The sequence below is a fragment of the Camelina sativa genome, chromosome 16 (genome assembly GCF_000633955.1).
Source record: "Camelina sativa cultivar DH55 chromosome 16, Cs, whole genome shotgun sequence".
Lineage (NCBI taxonomy): Eukaryota > Viridiplantae > Streptophyta > Magnoliopsida > Brassicales > Brassicaceae > Camelina > Camelina sativa.
Window position 1 is genome coordinate 2178340 of NC_025700.1, and position 16351 is coordinate 2194690.

Genomic DNA, 16351 nt, shown 5'->3' on the forward strand with positions numbered 1-16351 from the left:
AGGTCACTGGGTTCATTGCATTTAACCTAATATATCAATTTTATGGTACAAATTCAATTAATTAGAGTCATGGTCACGGTCATGTCTAGCTAGATTTTAACAAAAACAATGTTTACGTACATTTTCTTTCTCAGAAAGAGTTTAAAAAGTTGATTACATGACCAGTTTAATTTAGAAGTGAAAATCCAGTTTGTTATTAAGGAAACATAGAGAAAACCCGGTTTAGATCATTAATTAAAAGAGAAATTACCGGTTTTCACTTTTAGTTACCTTTCCGGTTTAGGTTGAAACACCACAACCTTAACAGGGGCTTTGGATGACGTAATGGTTAAAATGTATGTGTTTGGCTTTTAGTTCTAGAATAATAACTATAAGGATGACTGAATTAAAAGTATTTCAGCAATTTGCAAACTTTATATATACAGTTCCCTTTCACCAAGAAATATATTAGTTGAAATTTTATGCAAAAAACAATTTGTGTAAAAATGATCATGCATGTAAATTCTATGCAAAAGAAAAAAAAAAAAATTATATGCATGTCCGACCACAGTTTATAGTTATCATACCTTTAACAAAACGGTTTACTTATTTATTTTCAATGAGCTGATTATTTTCTTAAAACGGAGAGTTTCAAATTTGATAAGGGAGTTAAATAATTCCATTATTTGAAAAGGAATTATTGAGGCAACTGTGAGATACTACCATTAATAAATAACATCTAATGGTAGAGAAAGCTAGATCTAAATTAAAGATACAATGTCAATGGTGATCAAGAGTAACATAAGGCCAAGTCCAACGGGACGGTAAAACTACATAATAATGTGGGAGAGTTGATTTTTTTTGTCTCCAACGGTATATTTGCACTATAACATTGTGATTCGTTTTTGTTGAACAATACATCACTATGGGATTTTCCTGTAGCGATCGCCTATGTTGCATGAAAACGGAAACGGATACGCAGAAACAGAAAACGATTTTTAGGAAATAGAAACGTTTTAGAAACGTATGAATATATACATGTGTATATATATATATATTTATATCTATAAATATATAATAAATCACTAAACATAAAAGTCATATCAAAAAGCTTCAAAATATAAATTTTAAATAGTTTAATTAAAACACTAATAATATTATATATTTATATCTATAATAAAGTTTTATATTTCCAAATTATTTATTTATTAAGTTTTAAACTAAAAAAAAACGTTTCCGTCGTGTTTTCAAAACGGAAATGGAGTTTCCATCGTGTTTCCAAACAGAAATTTCTAGGAATCATATTTATGTACCTTGTTTCCGAGTTTCCGTTTTCGAAACGTTTCAGAAACGGGAAACGGACCTCAAAAAGAGTTTCCATGCAACATAGGCGACCACAAACACTAAAATATTGTTTTATTTTTTTATTTTAAATGTTATTCTATTATAAAATAGCTTAAGTATAGTAGATTAAATATAATTTGTGTTGTTATTTAAGAATCTAGTTAAGTTTATAATTAAAAAATAGTATATCAAAACAGAGTTTTGTAGTTTTAATTCTCATAATATGAATTATTAATCAGCAGAAAATATTAAAATTAATTAGTAATTTGATTGATAATACATAATAAAATTTAGCTAAACATTAAAAATACATTAAATTTAAATTAACATTGAAAACATAATAAAAATTATTAAATAATAAAGTGAATCTTTAGTTTAGTAATATAATAATAGAGAATAGTACTTTTAGTGTAATATTTGGTGTTGTGGTTGGAAATGAAAAAAGTTTTAGTGTTAAAATTACACCAACTATAGTGTTATTTCAGCACTAAAATGGTGTTATGGTTGGAGATGCCCTAAGTTGAAACCACAATGAACAATCTGGGCATTGTCAGCGCAAAAGGCTCATGTATACTTTCATGTTCTTGATTCATCTTCATATTGTAGTGTAGTTCAATGTGTTTGATTATTAATTTTGCTATGTTATTTGTTAATTTGTGAAGAAATTTTTTTTTCAAGCAATTTTACTATGAGATCCACCTGGAAACACATAAAAACAAAGGAAATGTTAGTCTCTACATAGAACAAAATTGATTATTTTGAAGTTTCTGCCCCTGTGAACTACCACTTGTGCCCTTAAAGTTTTCATATATACATATCTTCAAATGGTTTGGGATGACAAAATCTTTTATGAAACGAAATTGAACTACTTAGAGGTTTCTTCCCAGACAATGGATAAACAAGTAAGTTATTTTTTTCTATTGATTGATTTAGAGACAATATGCTTGACGGAGTAAGTAAAACTTCTTTTTCTATTGATACCAATTTTTTTTTGTTTCTTGCACAGTACCGTATACTTGTTAGTGCAGAGACTTCTAGGCTTGTTGCTAATGCTCTGAAGGTCTCTACCATAGTAACATACGCTTTTATTTGTAAGACCCACTATTTTTTGGTATTGCAGAGAGAAAATTTTAAACACTTTATTTATTTATTTTCTGTTTTTTTTCTTACAGATAATTATTGCCTAGTGCCGAGGTATCGTAAAGAACTCTTTCTTTTGTATCGGGATAGTGCTGAAACTTAGACTGTGGCTGGGAACTACTAGAAGCGGATTTTAATGCGTTTTTTGTGAAAACCGCATTTTTCACACCAATCAGTAGTTTTTATATAATTTACGTTTTTAACAAAAAAAACAGATACGGTTTTATGCAAATGATTTAGCTATGTACCGCCTTTCCAAATATATGCACTATTTACCCTGCGGTTTTCAAGGAAAAACGCCAAAAAATATATTTTTAGATTTTTAATATAATAATAATTAAATATTTTTAATCTAAATAATAACATGCAAATAAAAAATAACTTCTGTTTTTTCTCTCCTATTCAAATAATTTTTAGAATGCATTAAAAAAATATATGTAGGATTATATAGTAGTAATTTTAGTAGTATATATATGCATATATAACCATTAATAAATCCAGTTTTTCTAATAACAAATGAATTTTTTTTTGAAACTTTTAATATAATAACAAATAGATTTGTAAAAAAAAATATTAGAGTTATTGTCAGAAAGAGTACGTACATTTTTTTTCTCAGAAAGAGTTTAAAAAGTTTTAATTACATGACCAGTTTAATTTAAAAGTGAAAATCCAGTTTGTATATTAAGGAAACATAGAGCAAATCCGGTTTGGATAAATAAATTAAAGAGAAACTCCGGTTTTGTTCATTAATTAAATGAGAACTTAGAATTTACCGGTTTAGGTTGAAACACCACAACCTTAGCCAGAGTCTTTGGATCTGCGTAATGGCGAACATGTCTAAAACCCTAGAATCGTACCGTTCGGCGTTCGGCGTTCGCCGGTCGAGTTTTTCAAACAAAGGTTTGAACTTTAAACTTTGATCTCGTCCCTCGGGAGCAAACTCGGACCAATTGTAAATCTTGATTCGTATAGAATATGGCGGCGAATGGGTACCGTCTCTAAACTGGTTACATTCTTTGCCGACATTGGTTTTGATGTAGTGATCTTTAAAGTTACCATTTTTTTTATGTTGTTCTGGGATTTGATCACAGGCTAATGGCGGCGTCCAATGTGTTTCTTCATCGTCCTGAGAATCGCAATTTCTCGTTTTCTTCTAGAACGAGTCAAACGGCTCTGATCGGTGTTAAAGGCCGTGTTAGTTTCATGAGCAATGTGAAACGCTGTTTTCCGGTGGTTTTGTCAATGGCGAAGACGGAGACTAAGCCGGAGAGTCCGTTGCGCCTGGTTACGGCATATCCATCATGGTTGGTATCTGATTATTTCCCAAACACTCTTGAGTTGTGAGATTTAGATTTTACATTGATGTGTATTGTGTGATGTCCCTGATAGAAAGTTATTGCCTTTTGTTAGAAATAGCAAATCTTTTAGGGTCAAGTTACAGTTTTTTGAAGCGAGTATGATCTTTGTGAGAGTGACAATTGTAGGATCAAGCTAAGCCATTTGTTCTCTCTCTCTTTGTGCCTTAGGTGAATGGATGCAGTGGCAAAATGGGGAAAGCTGTCATCAAAGCGGCAGATTCTGCTGGAGTGAATATTGTTCCTACATCATTTGGTTCTGCTGAAGAGGCTGGCCAGACAGTTGAGGTCTGTGGAAAGGAGATTCTTGTTCATGGTCCTACTGAAAGAGAGAAGGTTCTGTCTTCGGTGTTTGAGAAGTATCCTGAACTAATTGTTGTCGACTACACAATTCCTTCTGCAGTAAATGGTACACTCCTGTATCTTCGAAACTTCTTTCTTAACATTATTATGATTAAGTTGTGTATATAATCTGTTAGGAAGAATTGATTTTTCACTCGTAAGTGAATCTCATTTATGTGAATGTTTACAACACCAGCTGCTTTAGAATCTATTTATCTGCGTTAGTTGATCTCAAAGGTTGTTTTTTGTTTTGTTTTGCAAAATGTAGATAACGCAGAGCTGTATGGCAAAGTAGGAGTTCCCTTCGTTATGGGTACAACTGGAGGAGACAGGACCAGATTGTATAAAACTGTCGAGGAATCAAAGATTTATGCTGTGATATCCCCACAGATGGGGAAACAGGTGCTTACGTAGTACTCAATGTGTCATAAAAAGCTATAAATTATGTATATCAACTCCCATCCTTTGACCCATAATATCTATGCTTTGTCCACTAGGTTGTTGCGTTTCTTGCAGCCATGGAGATCATGTCTGAGCAGTTTCCTGGTGCATTTGCTGGTTATTCCTTAGAGGTACTTCTTTTACTTTGAGATATTCATTGGATTGGAATTTATAGGTTGTATATAATACGGCTGAGTGGCTATAATCTCTATAGGTGATGGAGTCTCATCAAGCTAGCAAATTGGATGCATCTGGTACTGCAAAAACTGTGATTTCTTGCTTTCAGAAATTGGNTTTTTTTTTTTTTTTTTTTTTTTTTTTTTTTTTTTTTTTTTTTTTTTTTTTTTTTTTTTTTATCGTACTTCGTTTTTCTAAATTTATCATTCTCTTGTAAAATCATCACCATTAAGACCAATTTCCTTACTTTTGAAATCAGATACAATTAATTCGAGATCCTAAGCAACAGATGGAGGAGGTGGGTGTTCCGGAGGAGCATATCTCGGGTCATGCTTTCCATCTTTATCATTTGACATCACCCGATAAAACGTACTTGCAAGACTGAAGACATTCATTGTCTCTCTCTCTTTTACTCTTGTCCATTTACTTGGAAACTGATTTATCTGTAACATGGAAAAACAATCCTTTTGTTTTGCAGTGTGTCCTTTGAGTTCCAGCACAATGTTTGCGGAAGATCAATATATGCTGAGGGTACTGTCGATGCTGTGCTTTTCCTTGCGAAAAAGGTTAGACACCTGCTTCTTCGAAACTGATTCAAACGAATCAATGAACCGAATATAGCATTTCTCAATATGTAAATCTGCTAAAAACACATTTTCATGAATTGCAGATCCGGTCTAAAGCAGAGAAGCGGATCTATAACATGATCGATGTCTTGAGAGAGGGAAACATGCGTTGAACAAACCCCAAGACATACCAGAGCGAATCAGAAACTACTAGAGCGTTCAACTAGTTATTGTTAGTTTTCCTTTGTATTGACAGAACCAAAAACCTGCGCTTGCATTGTATCTTCTGTTGACAACCTTTAATGTTATCCCTTGTCTTCCGGTCTTTAAAAAAACTTAGATAAATTTAGAAGTATAACCCAAAAATTTATGAAGGTGACTTTTTTGTTATGTTTTGAGGCAGCAAATATAATGCAGGGTTGAGGCATAATCACCGATAAGTTGGAGAGTATCGAGCTGTGTGAGTAAGAGAATCTGATCCCTGTTTTGGCTTACGTAGAGAAAAACTGAAATCTTTAGGTCGAAATAGAACAATGTGTTAGACGTATCTGCAAGTATAATAGTACAGCTTCCTAGCTCCTGTGGTTAAGTTAAGAGCAAGACTTAGGGTTATGTCTGGATGAAAAGTAACTTGACATTCTAATTTCTAAGGTTTAAGCTCAAACCTCCAACCAACGAGCAGTTAGCTCTTCTCGGTTGCTACTTTGGTAAGTATCAGTGTGAGTCCTAGGGGCATTGTTCCAAAGGGTAACTCACTATCTTTACCTTTTGGGGATGAGAGTTGGAACTATGATCGAACCTCTTGTAGATGATGGCATTGTAGGTAGGATGTTAGAGAAACGTGGATATGCATGATTTTGAAGGGGCTGTGAAACTAAATATAAAGATGTTAGTTTTTGACATGAATGGAGAGATGTTAGTTTTAGTTATAGCATAATATCTTCAGATTCTCGGCTTACGGGTAAAAGGTAAGATTTTGTCTCAAGTAATATATTTTTGAGTTGAGAATCAAACCAAGACACCAAAAGATACAGAGCAAGGGAAATTAGAAAGTTCCTTAATTTGGTTTCTTAACTGCAGCGATCAAAGATTTGAGGAATGGTTACACACAGTGACATAATCGATCTAGAAACCGATGGTCCAAGATTTGATTTGTGGGAAGTTAGATATGCCTGGTGGCAAATTAGTCTCTGATAACTTATGAGGAAGATGGTGAAGTTCTCTACAGACGTGGTAATGATTTCTTTACTCGAATTTTCGATATTTGTTGTTTGTTCTTTGCATCGAAGAGGTAAGAGTAATATTTTAAGAACATTTTGAGGCATTGATTAACCGATCCATAGAACAAGTTTAGAGTTATTCATTTGTTTTTACTTCTATGTTTCCATTGCATCATGCTAGCCAGTAGGAGGAATCTTCCAAAATCAGAATAAGCTAAGAAGAAAAGGGTCTATTCCAAAGCATATGCTTAAGAATATCCAAAGAATATTCTTGTCTGGAATCATGTTCTTGTCAATGTCTGTACTTCCACAATCCCAAAACTTGTTTTTATACATCTTTTTAACTTCCATGAACATTACAGGGTTTTTTTTTATTTTCTCTTTTGCAACCCTTGAATGTGTTTGTTGATTGACATCTATGCATATTGACCATCCTCGTGTTGATCGATTTGTTTAGATGACCATCAACAAACGCTTTCGTGGTTTTGCATCGCCTCCTGAAATCTTGATGATGTTTAAAACATCATGTTTTTAGCATCTTTGTGGCTATTTTTCGAGTCAAAGCAGCTCAAGAAGTAGTTTGCATCAACTAGAACATTGAAAAAGCTTCATAGGGATTTATTTCCAAGTTTGTAACTTCTCTGACATGGTTTTGTTCTGTTTTTTGCAGTCGTCGTAGAATTAATTTGAAGAGGAATCCCAAAATCTCTGAAGCTCCCCGGATTAAAATCTGTAAAGCCATAGGGTTTCTATATCTTGAAATTTAAAGCAATACTACAATTGAATTTTGAGTATATCAGTTTATGGGTTTTGTGTGGAGAAAGATGTATGATATCTGTAAAGAAAATAGACAAGTGTGTCAAAATGACAATCAATACTCATAGTCGATCTAAGATAGTTTACATACATGGAAGCTGTGGTTGGAGAAATGGGACCAAAAAAGTCAACGAAACAAGTCTTAAGTTGTTATGGTTTAGCTACTTCTTTGATGTATGTATAGTTGTTGACTTTCATAGCATTTATTTGTGCTCTGGTTCCACTCGATTCCTTATTTCTAGAAAGAAACAAATAAAGGTTGTTTTCATGGTTTATAAAAAGAGTTTAGATTCAGAATAATTCCTAAAACTGTTTGGCATGTTAGCATTAAATCATCAAAATCGATTAGTGTTTAGGATATCTTCGGGACCATTAGAACTAGCTAGGTCGAGTGGCCCCATTATCACCCCCTTAGATCGGTCGAGTTGTGTATTACTTCAACTCTTGGGAAGCTCTATTTAGGATGTTTCTATACCCAAAGGACAACATCTCTATTTTTTTTCACTCCAATACATACTTCGATATCATAGTTAGTCAAAATTAAACAACCTAAAATAATAATACTCGTATCTTTTCAATAAGAACGTTAAAAGTTAGCCATCTTTAAATTTTAAACTAAAAAAAGATTTATATTTCGTTAGTGAACACGTTCTTTACGCAAGTCTCAAACTAACACCGTGTACAGCGCATCGTCAACTGTACACTATTAGGTGAAGACTTTTGGAAACATAGTAAAATATTTCGATAACACACTGCTAAAGTTTTTTTCTTTTTTATTCGGTATAGAGCCACAAATTAATGTAAATGTGAAACTAAACCCCAAAACTTTACACATCAATATCGGAATATCACCCCGAAGTACAAAATTTGCATTCTTTCCCCCGACGACTTGAGACTTTCACCCATCATGACACAAAACAAGATCATGCAAATAAACTTTTTTATTTTATTTAATTCTTTGGATTGATAAATTATTCACCTGAGACACAAGAGAACAATCTATGGCTTCTATTCCTCACAAGCTGTCCTCGCCGTGACGGAGAACAACCGATGTCTCCGCCACCGTCTGCGCCAGATCTTCTTCCTTCCCGACAAGACATGTAAGAGAAATCTCCGACCGACCAACCACGGCGGTGACGACTTTGTTGAAGACCACCAACGTTATTCATCTCAATATGGTCAAAAGACGACGAAGGTCGAGATACAACGGAGTGATCAGGTTTAGCGGCGAAAGGGAAGTGGTCGTAGTCGTCGTAGGAATCTTTAGTCGTGCCGGCTGAGGAAGAGAGACACTCGTAACGCCGGCGAGTCATGTTTTTCTTCATAGCCTTAAACGCCATTGGAATCAGACCATCCATTGGTTCCTTTCTACTTTTTGTTGCTCTCTCGTTTCTTTCTTTTTGTTGTTATGTTTTTGTGTGTGTGTGTGTGTGTATATATGAATGCTTGTTGAAGAAAGAGCAATAGTAAAAAGGCAAAACAAGAAGAAGAGAGGAAGGAAGGGGTTTTAAATATGTGTTGTGTGTGTGGAGGTTGGGGACTCGGAAGGTTTATTGGGTTGGGTAGTGGTTTGGTAATTACTCAATACATACCTTCCATCAATTTTTTTTTGTCTTTCTTTCTTTTCCCTTTTTATACTTTACAAATGGCTGTTGAAAAAAAAAAACAATGGTTTCTCAATTTTTTTTTCTTTTCTGTTAACTATAATTAAAGTCTATAACTAAAGTATATTTGTTGAATTTATATTTTTATGGGATTTCACTGTTTTTAGTGTTATTTTCTCCTTTGATTTTTCTATTTAAAACCACATACATAGATTAAGAACTATTTGTGACTAATTTAACAGTTTGCAAGATTTCATATTAAATTTTCCTTTATAGTATTTATAAAAAAATAACAAATCTTATAATATCATTATGACGGCTGAGAACAATAGTAGTCATTCGGCCAAGAAGAAGTCATCAAGTAGTCAATAATTGATTCTTAAATTACTGTTCTCTAATCTAGAAAAACAAATAATTAAAGATTTGAAACTTTTGGTTAAAAATTATGCTAATTACTTTTAGATACTGTAGAGACTATTCATGAACTGATTACCAAAATTAAACTTGTACTGTGATAGGATTGACACTGGATTAATAAAACGAATCATAAGAAGAAAAAAACAAAAAAAAAAACATGGAGGCATATAAATAGGCGAAACGCGAGATGAGAATCACTCTCCCAGAAAAAAAAAAAAAAAAAAAGAGTGTCTTTGCTCTTTCTTTCCCACTAATCTATTTGATTGCTAAATCCTTCACTCACTAAACCCTAATTTGTCCCATTGTGAAATTTCCATGATCAACAAACCCTAGATTCCTCTACTCCTCCTCAATCCGATGATCTGTCTCATTCCCCAGCTCCTCCGCTCTCAAGTCGCCTCAACGCTAGTGCTCCGGAGTTCGTTCCTGCTCGACCGAGGATGATGATCCCACCTCCGTCTCCTCCTAGTATTCCTCATATGTACCACCACCACCACCCTCCTCCGCCTCTGTTTACTGGACCTCACGAGCGGCGGAGAGACCGTAAGAAGAAGGAGCAATCCGAAACTGGAGCTTCTGTTTCCATTGATCCTAAGAGTGGTTTACCTGAGGATACAGTCCAGAAGATAGTGAAACAGGTAAAAAGCTTCAATCTTTTTCTCCTTTCTTATCCGTTTATGACCATAAAAATCTCTGCTTTGCTTCGACGTTTTAATGTCAGGTAGAATACTATTTCGGCGACTTGAACTTGGCCACAACAGATCTTCTGATGAGATTTATCAGCAAGGACCCTCAAAGTTATGGTAAGGAGATGTCTATTGCTAACTCGTCCATTTAGAAACCCTTTAAAGTTTTTTTTGGTTTCTCTCTATTTGTGATCCATTGTGCTTTTGCTTGGTCAATCTTAGTGTGTTCTATTTCAACAATGGTGTTTCATTCTGGAACTTATCTCTCGGTTACCATTCTAGTTTTCTCAGAAACTTAGTTTTTGGTGTTTGTTATTTTCAGTGCCTGTACATGTAGTTGCATCTTTCAACAAAATTAAATCATTCATCAACAGTGACTCCCAGCTTGCCTCAGTGCTACAAAACTCCTCAAAGCTTGTGGGTACCCCTTTTGCTACTGATTTTATTTCATTTGTTCACTGTTTCTTCTTGGCTACTCAATGCAAATTTGTCTGATTAATAGCATCTTTTAAGCGTTAAGAACTCAGGTTTAACTTTTAACCCACTTTTCAGGTCGTTAGTGAAGATGGACAGAAAGTGAGACGCATATATCCCGTTACCAAAATTGCTCTTGAAGAGTTACAGGTAGTTCACTTCATTCATTCTGTTATTATATATGTAGAAGAGCTTCCTTCAATCACTCTATGACATTTCCATTACTTCACATTTGTAAAATTTATAGCTTCTAACTATGAGAAACTTTGATTATGTACTTGCTTTGTAATAACAACTTTAACATATTCAGTCCCGAATAGTGATTGCCGGAAATCTACCTGCGGATCATTGCTACCATAATCTCATGAAGATTTTCTCAGCTGTTGGAAGGTATTGCTAATCTATGTTATAAACCGAAGAATTACTTCTTGTTTTTCCTAGACCAGCTGCGATTTTTGCAGAGTCTCTGAAATTTGATAATTTATGTGTCAGTGTGAAGCACATTCGGACCTGCCAGCCACAAAACCCTGGCTATGGTTTTCCATCAGCAGCTAGATCAGCTAACACTGATTTCAGTAACAAGGTGACTTAGACGCTCGCTATGTTGTTTTTGGTTTTGAAAATAGGGGATGCTGCTGCAGTTTGTGCTGCTGTTATGCAAAATTGATGTTTCTTTACTTTGTTTTGTATAAATAGGTCCACGCCTTCGTTGAGTATGAGAGGGTTGAGCTGGCAGAGAAAGCAGTAAGTCTCTTGTGGTCTCGTCCCATACTAAACAGTGTTTACTTGTCCTTTTGACAGTGATAACTCGTAGGCTAATGTTATTGTGTAGGTTGCTGAATTAAATGGAGAAAGAAACTGGAGGAGTGGTCTTAGGGTGAGGTTGATGCTGCAGGGTCAGGTACATTGATTTAACATTGTTTAGAGATTGAAACAGCACTTATTAGTATTCGCCAGCCTCAGAGTTCCAATCGTTTTTTGTTGTGTTTGGTTATCTATAGACGAAAGAGCCAAAACATGTTCTTCAAGAAGGAGGAAGAAAGGAAGAAGATGATGATAAAAAGTATGAAGATTGTGGTGGAGAAAGAGATGGTCATGTAAGTAGACAGACAAAAGCACTTGAAACTTGAGATTAAGCTTTTCTTCTCCTGAGATTCTCAGCTTTATTTTTACATGAATAGGGAGAAGAGGAGGAAGAACAAGGAGGCAAGAAGAGAAGAGGGCATAACCGTGGTGGACAAGGACGAGGAAGAAGTCAACAAAACCAAAACGAAAATTCAAAGCATAACCAGAATTACCAGAAAGGGCGTGGGAATCATCATCCTTCAAACAGTCAAATGAACAACAACACAGATCATCAAGTGAGCATGGGGAAGCAACAGCCACCACCAGGACCAAGAATGCCAGATAGCACAAGGGGATTTTCTTTGGGGCGGGGAAATCCGGTAATTGTTCATCCCCAATGAACCGGAGCTGTTTGACAAAAAAAACCGAGATGGTATATAATGGAGGAAAGGTTTAACTTCAAAGATCCACAAGAGAGAGATTTTGTTACTAAAATTTTACTCCATAAAGGGAAAACTTATTTCTTTCATAAACGGACCAGTAACTAGCTTGAATAATCCAATGTGCGGTTTAATTAACTAAACCAAAGAGCATCTCAAAGCTAAACCGGAAATTAATTTGGTAAACTATGTCAATCATCTCTTCTTCTTCACTGTTCAGCTTGTTGTTTGTTAGCTTTCTTCTTCTTCCTCTCCTCCGATTTCAACGTTGTGTTTATCTTCTTCTTCTTTCTTTATCATAAACCCGACGAATTTCACCTGAGATAATCAAAATTTTTTTGAAGGAATCTTTGATTGCTCTTTCTTAGTAAAATCATCTTCCAAGAGAACTGAATCGTCGTACGTTTAAGATGAGTTCGGCTCTACCTTTGAAGCTTTTGTTACCTCTTACAACAGCATCGCAACCTTCTCCGTTCCGATCCGAAAACCCTAATTTCTATCGCCGTCGTTCCTCTTCCTCTACTTCGTGTTCTTCCCAATCTCCTTCTCCTTCTTCTTCTTCTTCTTCTTGTCCGCTTCTCTCTGTTAGACGACGCCGATTTAGATCCTCCTCTACCTCTATTCCCATGGTATTTTTCTGATTCTCTCTTACGGCCTTTTGATTCGTGATTGATTCGCCTTATCAATATGTTGGTGACTTGTTTTTTACTCATAAGTATAGAGATGTTGAGTTCCATAGTACCATCAGATTCTATCTTACCATGTCATGTGGTGTTACTAGTTTCATGATGAAGCCTTTTTGAACTATTGTTGTTAAGTTTAGTTCTCTTAGAAGCAGCGCAGAAGTTATGGTTTATTTAGCCTCTTTTGTTTCAAAATTTATGCTCACAACATCCCAATCTCTATGTCCATAGTCTTTGTTGCTCTTCATGCAATATATTGCATTTAGTTTTTCACTAACGATTTACTCCCAGGGGCTCTCTGTTTCTATGTGCTGCTGGTATATATATATAGTGCTTTCCTGAACACACGAGAGATCAAGAGGACGTAGAAGATTTTTGGATTAGCAAAGAGGACAATGTGACATGTAGGTTTGATTCAGATGAAGACACCACCACTACCGGACTCAGGATTCCAACTCAGGCTCAGGCTATCGTCGAAGGACCTGGTTCAGTTACTGTCTCAGAGCTACAACCAGCCCCTGATGTTGATTATATTCAAGTAAGTCCACACCTAATTTTCGTAGACAAATACGATGGAAGATCAAATCTTGTTTTTAGCCTTTTAGGTTGTAATCATTACATGAATTTGCAGGAGCTGTTGGCTATACAGCAACAAGGACCTAGATCAATTGGCTTCTTTGGAACAAGAAATATGGGTTTCATGCATCAAGAGCTCATTCAGATTCTTAGCTATGCTATGGTTATCACTGTGAGTTATAGGTTTACAAGGCTACTACAACTTTTGAGTCGTATGTTTTGTCCACCACATCTTATAACCCATATTCCCCTATGGTTTTTATCTTGCAGAAAAACCATATATACACTTCAGGTGCATCTGGAACCAATGCAGCTGTTATAAGAGGTGCACTTAGAGCAGAGCGACCAGAGCTTCTCACAGTTATCTTACCTCAAAGTCTGAAAAAACAACCTCCTGAGAGCCAGGAACTACTGTCAAAAGTAAGATACTAGTTTCACAGTTCTGTTTGCTCCCAACTGCATTGTCTTCAACACTCCAAATCTTAACATCTATAAATCGGAATCTCATCCATTCTTGGTTATGCTATAGTACAACTGAGTCTCCTTTGTTATGTCTGCAAAACAGGTACAAAACGTGATAGAAAAGCCTCACAACGACCATTTACCATTACTAGAAGCCAGCAGGTTTGTCACTAACTAACTCATACATACAGTAGCAAAACCGTGAAGAAGATGGCATTACGATATAGTGAAACACTGTAGAATAAATTTTCTGAGACGTATCTCTAAGTAAGTTAACTTGAAAATTGTTTTGCAGGCTTTGTAACATGGACATCATATCACAAGTGCAACAAATCATCTGCTTTGCGTTTCATGACAGTAAGCTTCTCATGGAAACATGTCAAGAAGCCAAAAATCTCCGGAAGATTGTTACTCTCTTCTACCTCGATTGATTGATTGGTTTCAGTTTCCCACGTCTTATGTCTTCTTACTGTTTTTGTTCATCTTCCTCTTTGAAGATAGATTCGGAGAAAGACAAGCTCCAATTGTAAATTAGGAATCCTCATCTACACATACACAAACTATTCTTTGTCATACATTCTAAATTTCGATTGGCTTTATAGGATGTCTCGATCATTTTTAAGATAGTTTGTTGTTAAAGTTTCGTTACATTGGCTTATACATCATAAGGTGACTCGTCGTCCTGAGAGAAACGAATTTATCTGATGTGATGGAGTTGGACGGTGAAGATTGGATATCTTTTGTGGACTGCGCCTGTTTGGCTTATTTCTAGCCGTAAGAAGCGCATTTCTAATTGGAGCTAAACCAAAAAATACACATAGGTCTCTCTAATACTAACACAATAACAACACAAAAACATAATACTAGACTGTCGTCGAATTTTTAACAATTGTTTTTGTTTTGGTCAATACTGTATTATGTAAAAATTGTTTTTGTTTTTAGACGAAATTGTTTGTATCCTATATCATTCGATCGTTAAAAATATACTACGTTTAAATTTGTTTGGCAATACAAGTTCCCCAAATATTAATTTCTTCTTATCCCTTTACAATGTAGGTCTCTCTAGTCTCTCTACGTATTCGTAGGCCAACGGTTTATATATATAGCCAACTAAAATTAACTTAAAAGGCCTCTCTACCTATCCTTAGGCCACCGATTATTTTTATTTTTAGCCAACTACATATTAACTTAAGGGTTATGTTGTGAACGCTAAAGAAGATGGAGGTATATTTGGAATCTTGAATGAAAGGATCGGAGAAACAGGAATTCAACAGAACAAGGGCATGCTTCTTCTTATGGTTTAAGTTCAGCAACACTTTAGTTCGATATATTTAAATTACATTTCGTGATCCTAATAACACGGCATGCGGCAATAAATGTGTTGTGATTGACAAAACATCACATTTTTTTTCTGAATTGTTTGGTCATGCATGTGAATGTGAGATATCATCACCCCCTCAAAATATATACTTGCTTTATTGGCCAATTGCTTCTCCGTTTTCTTCTCCACTTGTCACGTTTCCCACTCATGTTTGGTTCCGTATGACCCGTACATTATTGCATTCTTTAATTGCTTAATTTCTTTTAATATATGCATGGATCCGTAAATTCCTTGCCCTGATTTTTTAATAATTGGGATCGTGTAACGTTTTATTTGATAAGTAAAGCTAAATCGGTTTACTACCAATTTGAGTCGTCACATGCTTTGATCTTATGCTCCCTGCCATCAACATGCACTGTCCCTGACCAATTCCACTTGCTTTTTTGCAGTTATTTATTATCAAAATACAACATAGATGATTTTAATGTAGGAACACGTTTGAGTTCTACTCTAAAAATCGTAAGAACTCGAACACAAAACTTACGTACACATTCATCCGATTACTTGAATTTCATCATTAGTTACTATATGAAATCATAACATCTTATAAATGATCATGCATTTACTCACGAATCACGATAAAAGCCTATAAACCTAAAAACAGCCTTTTTTTTTTAGCATACTAGAGAGTAGAGATCATGATAAAAAAATCAAAGAGTCTACAACTTGCAATATTCTGAAATTTTGACAAAACAAAATATGTTGCCAATCATCACTTGACAAACCACTCGAATAAATTAACTATTCAAGAAAATCAAATTTCATATCAATCTTTCTCCTTCAGATCTAAGGTTTCGTTTATTTGATAAATAGAAAAATAATACTCTACAAAAATAATAATAATCCCTTTCATAAATACGCAAATACTATATATACCCTCCACTAAACCGTTTCAAATTCCCACACACCCACCACCACTATTATTCAACTTCTCCATCTCTCTCTCTCTCNTCTCTCTCTCTCTCTCTCTCTCTCTCTCTCTCTCTCTCTCTCTCTCTCTCTCTCTCTCTCTTTAAGTTTAAACAATATAATGCCTTCTTCACATATCATAATTCTTCTATTTCTCCTATCGATCTCATCGTCCTCAGCTCAAACCTACAATATCCTCTCTTATGGAGCCAAACCCGACGGCAAAACCGACTCCACAAAGGCCTTAACCGCCGTGTGGGCGAAAGCCTGCGCC

The 16351-nt window shown here is 35.1% G+C and overlaps 3 protein-coding genes, 1 long non-coding RNA gene and 1 pseudogene across 4 annotated transcripts; 4 read left to right on the forward strand and 1 right to left on the reverse strand.

Moving 5' to 3' along the window:
• LOC109129642 lies at nt 2036-2825 on the forward strand. Its single transcript, XR_002035923.1, has 3 exons — nt 2036-2225; nt 2330-2414; nt 2496-2825. It is a non-coding gene; the product is annotated as an uncharacterized LOC109129642 (long non-coding RNA).
• Nucleotides 3050-5681, forward strand: LOC104749350 (annotated as a pseudogene).
• LOC104749352 lies at nt 8120-8968 on the reverse strand. The gene has a single exon (XM_010470958.2). The coding sequence runs from the start codon at nt 8736-8738 to the stop codon at nt 8352-8354; it is 387 nt and encodes a 128-aa protein (XP_010469260.1). The 5' UTR covers nt 8739-8968; the 3' UTR covers nt 8120-8351.
• Nucleotides 9585-12183, forward strand: LOC104749354 (la-related protein 6B-like). The gene is made up of 10 exons (XM_010470960.2): nt 9585-10039; nt 10123-10204; nt 10410-10504; nt 10640-10711; nt 10872-10951; nt 11054-11144; nt 11258-11305; nt 11394-11462; nt 11563-11658; nt 11743-12183. The coding sequence occupies exons 1-10, from the start codon at nt 9842-9844 to the stop codon at nt 12025-12027; spliced, it is 1116 nt and encodes a 371-aa protein (XP_010469262.1). The 5' UTR covers nt 9585-9841; the 3' UTR covers nt 12028-12183.
• On the forward strand, nt 12279-14413 carry LOC104749353. The gene is made up of 6 exons (XM_010470959.2): nt 12279-12695; nt 13081-13287; nt 13381-13497; nt 13596-13745; nt 13891-13949; nt 14083-14413. Exons 1-6 carry the CDS (start codon nt 12477-12479, stop codon nt 14216-14218), a joined length of 888 nt encoding a protein of 295 aa, XP_010469261.1. The 5' UTR covers nt 12279-12476; the 3' UTR covers nt 14219-14413.